Source organism: Rhinopithecus bieti, unplaced genomic scaffold (assembly GCF_001698545.2).
Source record: "Rhinopithecus bieti isolate Rb0 unplaced genomic scaffold, ASM169854v2 scaffold_7901, whole genome shotgun sequence".
Classification (NCBI taxonomy): Eukaryota; Metazoa; Chordata; class Mammalia; order Primates; family Cercopithecidae; genus Rhinopithecus; species Rhinopithecus bieti.
Genome location: NW_016805596.1, coordinates 389,435 through 401,393, shown reverse-complemented (window position 1 = coordinate 401,393; position 11,959 = coordinate 389,435). Strand labels below are relative to the sequence as shown.

At 59.4% G+C, this 11,959-nt stretch overlaps 1 protein-coding gene across 1 annotated transcript; it reads right to left on the bottom strand.

Moving 5' to 3' along the window:
- Position 1: 1 nt before the first annotated feature.
- Positions 2-11,953, bottom strand: MEX3D (mex-3 RNA binding family member D; the record flags this gene model as incomplete). The annotated part of the gene is made up of 2 exons (XM_017872986.1): positions 11,712-11,953; positions 2-732 (listed from the first exon to the last, which is right to left on the bottom strand). Coding segments are annotated over exons 1-2 (828 nt in total), but the record flags the coding sequence as incomplete, so codon positions are not given.
- Positions 11,954-11,959: the final 6 nt, after the last annotated feature.

Sequence of the window (11,959 nt, the reverse complement as noted above, 5' to 3'; positions counted from 1 at the left end):
CCGGGGCACCAGGACCCTCCGCACCGAAAGCGAAGCCCCCGTTGCCGGAGACGCTGTAGGGGCTGGCGGGGCCTGGGTCCGGCACAGAGGGGCCGCCACGGCCGCCCGCGTAGAAGGCCTCGGGGGCGCTGGGGGCGCCCAGGGCCGTATCCCCGCGGAGGCCGGCCGTGGTCGTGGGGGGCCGTCGTCCTGGGTTTGGGGTCTTGGCCCAGAGGCTGGCGGCTGCCCCGAGCAGGTCCAGGCAGACGTCGGTGCCGTTGGCGTGGAAGTCACTGTCGGGGCCCGCATCGGTGAAGGCGCCAGTGCGCAGTGTGATGTGCGCCTCGATCTCCTCGCGCGCGCGGTCCACGTTCTCGGGCATCCCGGTGACCGCGAACACCGGCTCCTTGTCACGCCCGGGCGTCACGATGTAGGTGTGCGTCCGCTGCTGGATGCGCTTGATGGTGGCGCCCTTAGGCCCCACCACCAGCCCCACCACCCGGTAGGGCACGCGCACCTGGATGGTGGTCTGTCCGGGGAGATTGGGCGGGCCCTGGGCGGCGCCGGGCAGACCCCCGGCCTTGCTGCGCGTGGCGCGGATAATGGAGAAGTGCTCGGCCGCCGACAGGATCTCACGCTTGGCCATCTCCACGTCCTCCTTCCGGCCCGTCACGATGAAGACCGGCTCCTCGCCCCGCACCGGGGTCTTGATGTAGGTGTTTGTCTTGGCCCTTAGGGCCTTGATCTTGCAGCCTGTCGGGGAAGGACAAGGTGACCCAAAGCCCCTGCGCAGCTCAGCCCCGCTGGGCATGCGGGCTGCAGAGGCAGTGAGGGAGTCCCTACCTCCCAGCCTGTGCCCAACATCACTTCATCCTCAGACACCACGTCCCTTCTTCCCCGGGCCTCAGTTTCCCCTCTGGGCTCCAGGGTTTGGCATAAAAGCAAGACGGCAAGGGGACCTGTTTTAGGTTGAAAGGTGTGCGCCATTCACCTGGAACCACAGAGTGTGATGGCTGGGGTGTGAATGTTTCCCCCAAATTCATAAGCTGGACCCTAATATCCGGCGTTGACAGTATTAGTAGGTAGGGTTAGCCGGGCGCAGTGGCTCATACATGTAATACCAGCACTTTGGGAAGCCGAGGCAGGCCGATCACTTGAGGTCAGGAGTTCGAGACCAGCCTGGCCAAAATGGTGAAACCCTCTCTCTACTAAAAATACAAAAAATGACTGGGGTGTAGTGGCAGGCACCTGTAGTCCCAGGTACCTCGGAGGCTGAGGCAGGAGGATCACTTGAACCCAGGAGAAGGCTGCAGTGAGCCGAGATCACACCACTGCACCCCAGTCCGGACAACAAAGCAAGACTCCAACTAAAAAAAGTAGGGTGTCATTGCTCACCCCTGTAATCCCAGCACTTTGTAAGGCCAAGGCGGGCGGGTCACAAGGTCAGGAGTTCAAGACCAGCCTGCCCTACATGGTGAAACCCTGTCTCTACTAAAAATACAAAAAGTTGGCCAAGCGTGGTGCCAGGCACCTGTAGTGCCAGGTACTCGGCAGGCTGATGCAGAAGAATCGCTTGAACCTGGGAGGTGGAGACTACAGTGAGCCAAGATCGCACACCACTGCACTCCAGCCTGGGTGACAGAGCGAAACTCTCTCTTAAAAAAAAAAAAAAAAAGCTGCAATAAGCCAGGTGCGGTGGCGCACACCTGTCATCCCAGCCACTGGGGAAGGCTGAGGCAGGAGAATTGCCTGAACCCTGGAGGCGGAGGTTGCAGTGAGCCGACATTATGCCACTGCACTCCAGCCTAGCCACAGACCAAGACTCCATTTCCAAAAAAAAAAAAAAGAGCCATAATGGCAGGCTGCAGTGGCTCACACCCGTAATCCTAGTACTCCGGGAATCTCAGGCGGGAGGATCACTGGAGCCCAGGAGTTTGAGACCAGCCTGGGCAACATAGCAGGACCCCATCTCTACTAAAAACAACAGCAACAACAAAACTAGCCAGGTGTGGTGGTGAACACCTGTAGTCTTAGCTACTCGGGAGGCTGAAGTGGGAGGATCACCTGAGCCCGGGAGGTGGAGGCTGCAGTGAGCTACGATCACACCACTGCACTCTAGCCTGGGTGACAGAGCAAGACCGTGTCTCAAAAAAAGAAGAAGAAAAAAAGAGACATACACACAGGAGCCGGCCTTGTGGGGACAGAGACAGAGACTGCAGTGTTATCTCTACGAGCCAAGGACTGGCCCTAGCCCCCGCAAACTGAAGATGTCCCCCACCCCCTCCACAGAGCCCTCCCTGCCCATACCTTGACTTGGAACTTTTATCTTACAGAAATGAGAGGAGACATTTCCATGGTTTCAAGCCCCCACTGTGTCAGCCCAGAGAGCAACTGCAGACCCTCTGCCACCACCTCCCGGTCCAACAGGAAGGGAAGCCGAGATTCAGATTGTGGAAACTGCCTACAATTTCCTTCTGGCCAAATGACCTTTCCTAGGCTCCCAAGACCCTGGCCTAAGGGGAGACGAGGCCTCAGCCGACTGCCGACTCGCCCACCCTGCCTCCAGATGCCTCGGGAGGGTCCAGGTGGGCCCTGAGGGGCCTGCTGTGGCTTCATTCTTGTTGGCTGGGCTGGGGGTCTGACCTGATGGGCGGCATGAGTGTCAGTGTGGCAGGCAGGGGTCTCTTCACCTATTGTCTGGGCAACCACTGACCAGATGTGGTCTTCTCAGGGTCCCAGATATCCCTACCCCACCCCTGGGGCCTTAAAGGTTTTTTCTTTTTTCTTTTTTTTTTTCTATTCCTTTTTTGAGATAGTCTCACTCTGTCACCAGGCTGGAGTGCAGTGGTGTGGTCATAGCTCACTGCAGCCTTCAACTCCTGGGCTCAAGTGATCCTCCCACCTCAGCTTCCAGAGACCCAGCTTAATTAGTTATTGAGATGGAGTTTCGCTCTTGTTGCCCACCTGGAGTGCAGTGGCGCGATCTCGGCTCACTGCAGCCTTCAACTCCTGGGCTCAAGTGATCCTCCCACCTCAGCTTCCAGAGACCCAGCTTAATTAGTTATTGAGACGGAGTTTCGCTCTTGTTGCCCACCTGGAGTGCAGTGGCGCGATCTCGGCTCACTGCAGCTTCTGCCTCCCAGGTTTAAACAATTCTCCTGCCTCAGCCTCCTATGCAGCTGGAATTACAGGTGCCCACCACCACATCCAGTTAATTTTTTTAAATTTTTCGTAGAGACGGGTTTCACCATGTTGGCCAGGACAGTCTTGAACTAGTGACCTCAGGTGATCCACGCTCCTTGGCCTCCCAAAGTGCTGGGATTACAGGCACGAGCCACCGCGCCCGGCCTATTTTTAGTTTTTGTAGAGATGGGTTCTCACTATGTTGCCCAGGCTGGTTTCAAACTCCTGGGCTCAAGCAGTCCTCCTGCCTCAGCCTCCCAAAGTGCTGGGATGACAGGTTTGAGCCACCGTGCCTCGCCTGAAAGGGTTTTGAGACACTGCCCGCAACCCCCTCAGGCTCTGGGGAAGCAGAGGGAGCCGCAGAGATATTGTTTCAATACAGTCAGAAGGTGGCTCTGAGAGGAAAACAGTGTTGCTAACTCTCCCACAGCGAGAGAGAAAACGAGCAGGATCAGCACTTTTGATGGGGACGAAGTCAGAAACTGCCTGGGCCAGGAAGATGGAAGGCGTGGGGCGTGGAGGCTGGTGGTCTCAGGGGCTCGGCAGGGAGGACCCTGGGAGGGGTGGCGGGGGTGCACCCACTCAGAGGGGGACAGCAGTTCGCCCACCCCAGCAACGCTGCCGCCACACCTGTCCTTCCCACTTGCAGCATTCTGTTCGCCTCCATTGCACCCAGTGCGACGTGCGGTCCGTTCCTCTGTGCAGTCCATTGTCCCCCTCCTCCAGGAAGCCCACCTTGACTGCACCGAGTTGGGCCTGCTCTTCTGAGTCTCTCCTCACATGCCTGACTTTCTGAGCTGCCTCCCTGAGGCCGGGGGATGGGGCTGGGGAGTCCCTGGGCACTCGGGGACCTTGCTATGCCTGTTTCTTCACTGTGAAAGTGGAAGGTAATAGGCCTGCCTTCACAGGCCCTCAAAGGGCCATGACCAGGCCGGTGGCCCGTGGCAGCCCACAGTGTTTGCTTTAGGGAGATCCTCCTTGAGGAGAGGAAATTGAGGCACACGGAGCAGAGACCTAGCAAGGCTGGGGCAGGAGGTGCCACTCACAGACGGGGACTCCACTGGCCCTGCCCACGGCAGGAGGTGGGCTTGTTCCCCATCACGCCGACCCAGCAGAGGGCACAGCTCGCCAACGTTGCCAGGGCGCAGCACGGGGTCCTCCCTTGCTGATCTGAGAGCTGTCCCGGGTCCCTAGAGGGTCACACACGGGAGAGGCTGCCCTGACGTGGCCACCGCTGGGCTCACACGCTGTGGTCATAGAAAATCTGGTCTGGGTGAGATGACAAATTTGGGAGATGGGGGTGCAGGAAGGGGGTATGTGACTATCTGAGCAGAAACCAGGATGGTGCTGGGAGCCACCGGTGCGTCGGGGCAGGGAAGGGACCTGGCCGCCTCCCCCTCCCCTTACTCCATCCTGCCCTATCCCAGACGGCGGCGCTGGGTGGAGACCTCACAGCTACAAGGCCTCTAGGATCTCAAAGATAGAGTTTGAGCTCAATTCATTGGTGGTGCCTCCACTTTGACACGTGCTGGCCCCCAAAACCCCACCCACATCAAGACCCCAAGAGGCCAAGGAATAAGGGCTCCAGGAGTGACCCTGGCCCCACCCCTGCCCCAGTGGCCCCTGCCCCAGTGAGGCCAGAGTGACAGGAAGCCTGAGGGGAGGGCTCTGGCGGACACAAAGGCACTGAAATGCAGGTGTGGGGGCCATGTCCCCTCCAACTTTGAGGGCTTGAGATGCCTGGGAATGGGGGTGACCACCCCAGAGTCTGGCCCTGACCTGTCCCACATCCCCAGCCCACAGCAGCCAAGTCTCTCTATGCCAGGGCAGGGCCTCGGGGCCCCACGCAGCACACACACCAGCGGGCGTCACTCATCTGGCCCGTCTGGGGTCCTGGCTGCAGATAACCGTGCACTCCAGACTCACCAATGAAACCACAAGTCCTGCTGTGGGAGCCGAGGCCGCCAGCCCAGGCTGGACAGGTTTGCCAAGGCAGGAAGGGGAACGTGAACCACAGGGAGCCGCTGAGGCAAGAGCAAGGGCAGGCTTCTGGAAGCAGGACGGGACAAGAACAAGGCCCCATAGCCAACACTCAGTCCAACACGCGGCTGCCCCCAGCCAGGCAGCTGGGCAACACGGAACAGCTGCATCCCAGACCTGGGCTGCCATGGAAGCCAGCCGGAGCTGAGGGGTCTGGTGGGGAGGAGGGAAACTGGTTCAGCTGTCAAACAAGGATGTCAAAACCCCCGTCCCAGGCCAGGCACAGTGGCTCACACCTGTAGTCTCAGCAGTTTGGGAGGTCAAAGCAGGAGGATCACTTGAGGCCAGGAGTTCGAGACCAGCCTGAGCAACACAGCAAGATCCTGTCTCTGTAAAGGGTCTCACTTGGTTGCCCAGGCTGGAGTGCAGTGACACCATCACAGCTCACTGCAGCCTTGACCTCCTGGGCTCAAGTGATCCTCCCACCCCAGCCTCCCAAGTAGCTGGGACCACAGTGACGCACCACCACGCCTGGCTAACTGTTCAAAGCTTTCCTGAAGAGATAGAGCCTTATTATGCTGCCCAGGCTGGTCTGGAACTCTTGGGCTCAGTTGATCCTCCCATCTCAGCCTCCCATAAGTGCTAGAATTACAGGTGTGAACTACCGCATCCGGCCTTTACAAAAAAAATTTAAAAATTAGTCAGGTGTGGCCGGGCGCGGTGGCTCAAACCTGTAATCCCAGCACTTTGGGAGGCCAAGATGGGCGGATCACAAGGTCAGGAGATCGAGACCATCCTGGCTAACACGGTCAAACCCCGTCTCTACTAAAAATACAAAAAACTAGCTGGGCGAGGTGGCGGCGCCTGTAGTCCCAGCTACTCGCGAGGCTGAAGTAGGAGAATGGTGTAAACCCGGGAGGTGGCGCTTGCAGTGAGCTGAGATCCGGCCACTGCACTCCAGCCCGGGCGACAGAGCAAGACTCCGTCTCCAAAAAAAAAAAAAAAAAATTAGTCAGGTGTGGGCTGGGCACAGTGGATTACTAGGCCAGGAGGTCGAGACCAGACTGACTAACATGGCGAAAACTCATCTCTACTAAAAATACAAAAATTAGCCAGGTGTGGTGGCAGGCACCTGTAATCCCAGCTACTCGGGTGGCTGAGGCAGGAGAATCGCTTGAACCCGGGAGGCAGAGATTGCGAGATTACGCTAGTACACTCTAGCCTGGGTGACAGAGAGAGACGCCGCCTCAAAAAAAAAGAAAAAAAAGAAAAAAAAATTAGCCGGGAGTGTTGGTGCCTACCTGTGGCCCCAGCTACTTGGGAGGCAGAGGTGGGAGGGTCGCCTGAGCCTAGGAGGTTGAGGCTGCAGTAAGCTATGATTGCACCACTGCACTCCAGACAGAGGAACAGAACCAGACCCTGTCTCAAAACAGATAAATAAATAAAAATAAAAACAACAAAAACCACTGGCCGTGGTGGCTCACGCCTGTAATCCCACACTTTGGGAGGTGGAGACAGGCGGATGACCTGAGGTCAGGAGTTCAAGACCAGCCTGGCCAACATGGCAAAACCCCATCTCTACTAAAAATACAAAAATGAGCCTGGTGTGGTGGTGCATGCCTGTAATCCCAGCTACTCAGGAGGGTGAGGTGAAAGAATCGCTTGAACCCGGCAGGTGGAGGCTGCAGTGAGCCGAGACTGAGCCACTGTACTCCAGCCTGGGTGACAAGAGCAAGACCCTGTCTCAAAAAGAAAAGAAAACACCTTGGCCGGGCGCAGTGGCTCATGCCTGTAATCTCAGCACTTTGGGAGGCCGAGGCGGGCGGATCACGAGGTCAGGAGATCGAGATCATCCTGGCTGACACGGTGAAACCCAGTCTCTACTAAAAATACAAAAAAATTAGACTGGCGTGGTGGCGGCGCCTGTAATCCCAGCTACTCGGGAGGCTGAGGCAGGAGAAAGGCGTGGAGGCGGAGCTTGCAGTGAGCTGAGATCCGGCCACTGCACTCCAGTCTGGGTGACAGAGCGAGACTCCGTCTCAAAAACAAACAAACAAACAAACCGCTTGGGGAATGAAAGGAAAAAACCTCTCCGGGAATGAAGGGAGTATGTACACTGACTGATGCCAGAACTCTCAGTTTGGGTCTGCAGTGTGGAGGTGACCCAGCGGACCCTTTCTTTCTAGGGCTCCTCAATGTACGGACAGGAAAACCAAGCCATGGTCCCCACCAACACCCAGCCCTGTCCCCAGCTGCCAGGAAAACACCTGAGGCCTGTGGAGATGGGAGAAGGGAGCCTCTAGGACTTCAGCCAGGAAGAAGGGACAGGAGAGCCAACAGTGAGCTGGGGTCTCCTCCAGGCGCGGGGGACAGTCTAAAACCACTACCCTCAGCCTGTGCCAACAGCGGAGAGAGGGAGCCCTGAGAAGCTTCCAGTCCAAGCCCTGCCTTCAAATCATTCACTCATTCATTCATTCATTAGCTACAGACGACCTTCTGTGTACAGGCCGTGGCAAGATACTGAAGACCCAAGCACCTGCCCCGGTTCCTGTCCCTGGGAACGTGTAGGGCGAGGGGCTGCCACAGAGAGCAGATTCGTCCAGGGTGGGGTGAGAAAGGAGGGTACATGTTGGGGTCTCAGCAGGAGCAGGGCCTGAGATCCCCTAGAGCACCTTTGCTGGCCAGCTGGAGGGAGACGCCTGTCCTCCTGGATCTCCACTTTGCCTGTCTCCCAAACAGGGCTGCCTTCCCCCACCCCCAGCCCTCCAGCTTTGGAATCTGAAATTTTCTTATTGACCCACCAGAGAAACTAGGGTTTGAATCCCAGCCCGTGATTTTTTTGTTTTGGAGACAGGGTCTTGCTCTGTTGCCTAGACTGGAGTGCGGTGGCAAGATCATAGCTCACTGCAGCCTCGGCCTCCCAGGCTCAAGTAATCCTCCCGCCTCAGTCTCCTGAGTAGCTAGAGTCGCAGGAGTGTGCCACCATGCCTAATTTTTGTATTTTTTTTGTAGAGACAGGGTTTTGCCGTGTTGGCCGGGCTGTTCCCAGTTCCTAGGCTTATGGGATCCTCCTGCCTCAGCCTCTCAAAGTGCCGCTGTCCCCTCAGTTTTTACCTACCCTTTACCTCCTGCAGCCTCTGCCTCCCCATCTGTGACCTGGGAGCTGCAGGACCTTCCCTGGGGAACATTATGGGCCTCAGTGAGATGGGGCAGGTCAAGTCTGGCACAGGCTCAGCACACAGTAGGCACTCAATAAAGATCTAGCCAATGGCTGGGTGCAGAGGCTCACGCCTGTAATCCCCGCACTTCAGGAGGCCAAGGCGGGCGGATCACCTGAGGTCAGGAGTTTGAGACCAGCCTGACCAACACGGCGAAATCCCTTCTCTACTGAAAATACAAAAATCAGCCGGGGGCCGGGCGCGGTGGCTCACGCCTGTAATCCCAGCACTTTGGGAGGCCGAGGCGGGTGGATCACCTGAGGTCAGGAGTTCAAGACCAGCCTGGCCAACATGGTGAAACCTCGTCTCTACTGAAAATACAAAAATCAGCTGGGCGTGGTGGCGCGTGCCTGTAATCCCAGCTACTAGTGGGGCTGAGACAGAAGGATGGCTTGAACCTGGGAGGCGGAGCTTGCAGTGAACCGGGATCGCACCACTGCACTCCAGCCGGGCAACAGAGCGAGGCTCGGTCTCAAAAAAAAAAAGAAAGATCTAGCAAACAAATGAATTGGAGCCTCCAGCAGACGGGTGGGAACTCAGAAGGGGTGAATGACCACGGTCTGCCCAGAAAGCACTCAGACCTCCCTCTAGGATCAAGAGAACTGAGCCTCAGGGAACAGCACATGGCTACCGGGCCGAGGGCTGGTGCCAGGCCTGTGTGACTCTGGTCTAGGTGGGGAGGCTGGACAGGTGCACCCCTCCTGTCCTCCAGGGAAGGGGTAGCCTTGGAGGTTGGGTTTGACAGAAAAGCATGAGAAGCTCAGAGAGCCCCAGGGTGGAGAAGAAGGTGAGTGAAGGGGCAGGGCTGGGGCACAAAGGACATTGAAAAGTGTGCTCGACAACGGGGTGGGTGGGAGAAGCTGGGAGCCACAGATGGTTCTACAGTGTGGAAGATGTAAGGACTACTGAAGCTGCCAACCTGTCATGGCAGTCACAGTCACATCCCTGGCAACCTGCACTCCACTTACAGGGTGGCTGCTGTGTGTGACCTGGAGCTGGAATTAAAACCAGCAACTTGGGTGCAGGCATGGTAGCTCACACCTGTAGCAGCCCCAGCGTTCTGGGTAACTGAGGTGGGAGGATCGCTTGAGGTCAGGAGTTCAAGACCAGCCTGGCAAACAGAACGAGACTCTGTCTCTACAAGAAATTTTTAAAAATAAAAACTAATAAATAAATAAGCCAGGGCGCGGTGGCTCAGGCCTGTAATCCCAGCACTTTGGGAGGCAGAGGCTGGCGGATCACTTGAGGTCAGGAGTTCGAGACCCCGTCTCTACTAAAAATACAAAAATCAGCCGGGCATGGTGGCAGTCACCTGTAATCCCAGCTACTCAGGAGGCCGAGGCAGGAGAATAGCTTGAAACCGGAAGGCGGAGTTTGCAGTGAGCCCAGATCGCGTCACTGCACTCCAGCCTGGGAGACAGAGCAAAACTCCGTCTTATAAATAAATAAGTAAAACCAGCATCTTGCCCCAGAATCCTCTATCCGAATGGAGGTGAGACGTCTGCACATCACAGAGAGGGGGCTGTCACCTGCACAGGGTCACGGGGCACTGCGGCCTGCCAGGCAAGCAATCAGGGCCCACTCTCCCGCCACCCCCACTGTGCCCCAGGGCCTGCCTTGCTGACCACCACCAGCAAGAGCCCAGTAAGTGGGTGCAGAACGCACAGGCCAGAAGTGGGCGGCTAAGCCTGGTGCCCACGGACTCCATCTCCCATGGACCTGCCCCTAGAGAATTCCCACCCTGAGGCCACAGGTCTAGAAGCTCTCAGCCTGACCCTGACTCCTGCCAGCTCCCCATGTGGTCACAGCCTGGCTCAAAGGCCCTTCGGGTGCCAGGACACGCGAGTTCACATAGAACACAGCCACACCCTCCACCACCTGGTGGCTCAGCCTGGTGCCTTTGGACACTTGGTCCCCAGGCTTCGGCTTGGACGTCTGTCTCCACAGGCTCCCACACACTGCACAGGGCAGCTGTCCTGTTCTAAGCCCTGGTTATGGGACATGGAGGCCGGGTGGAAGGCTTCAATGGGGAGGCAGTAACAGGATGGTAGGGCACCCTCCTGCTGGGGAGTCCCACTGAGGGCAGCCAGAGCACCCAGTCCCTCCACATTCGCCATTCCAGAGCATGCTTCCTGGGCCAGCACCATGCCTGACCCTCCATGGGTCCCCACATGAGCTGGGCAAATGACTGACCAAAAGACAGGAGGCCATGCTGCCCCACCCACCTGGACAGAAGGAAGGGGCAGAGGAGAGGGCACCCTGGTGGTCCCCCACCTGCAGCCAAGGCCACAGATGACCTTGCAATCCCAGCCCCCCACACCTTTCTCTGGCCTGGGTTCCTGAGGGCCCTGGGGGAGGCAGGGACCCCCAGCCCAAGTGTCCTGCCACCCCACCTAGCCCCGCCAAGGCCCCACCCCAAGTTCTAGAACCTGGCTGATCACTAGCGGTCAGCGGGGAGCCAGGAGCGGGTAGGGGTGGTGGGAAGGCAGGAGAAAGTTGAGGGAGGCGGGCGGGCGGGTGGCTAATGGGGTGGTGGGTGTGAGCTGGGCCAGGCACTGCCCACCACCCGCCCGCCCGCCCCGCAGCTCGGGGGCCAATGAGCAGCGGCCGGCCTGATGTCACCCTGCAAATCTCAGCCTAGCTCTCTAACAAAGAGAACAATGGGGCGGCCAGAGGGAAGCTCCGACGATGCCACCGCTGGACCCCACACCCGGGGCCTGCCGCCCGCCGGCCTGCCCAGCAGGCTGCACCCCAGAAGTGGCTTTGACAGCCGGTCCTTCCCAGGCCCCCAAATCCCTGACTCGGGGCCAGAGAGTGGAGCAGGGACCCTCTCCTGCCAGGTCCCGTCCCCACCCCAGTCAGGGCCCCAGGCTGGGGACCCAGACGTGCGCTCTTTGTACTGTCAGCCTTCTCTCCCGGCCCTGCAGGCGGCCCCCCTAAGCCACCCCTAAACCTGCGCTTGCCCCGCCCCGCCGCCTGTGCTGGGTGTGGGGTGCCCCCCGCCCGACCGGAGCCCCGGGCCCTCGCGCTCCTCTCTGGGGTGCCCCTGCGGGCGGCCAAGGGCCTGGGCTGCGGCGCGGCTCCCGGGAGCCTTTCCGGGCTGGAGGCGGCCCAGACAAAGGCGGCGGCGGGGCCGGAGCGCGCAGGGGAGGAGCGCGGGCTGCGCCCAACTTTCTCCCGCGGCCGCTGCAGGACAAAGGCGCAAAGGCAGTGGCTGAGGCCGGAGCCCACGCGGGGCGTGTCCGGTGCGGGGCGTCCGGCGCCGGCTGGGCTGGGCTCGGGCGACCCCCTTCCCCGGGGCGGGCGGTGCGGGGATCCCCAGGACAGCAACCCCCGACGAGGGCCACTCACCCTGGCGGCCCACGATCTCGGCGACGTGCTCGGAGCTGGGCACCGGGACGCACTCGGTCATGTTGACGCTCTTCTTGCGGCTGCCGATCACACTCATCTGCTCGGCCAGCAGCGTCGGGGGGCCCAGGGCCGCGGGGTGGGGCGCGAAGCCCGCGAACACGTCGGGGGGTGACGGCCGGGGCGGCGGGGGGCTCGCGTTGTGGTCCAGCAGCGGCAGCGACCCGGGGGCCACGGCCACGGCGGGGGCC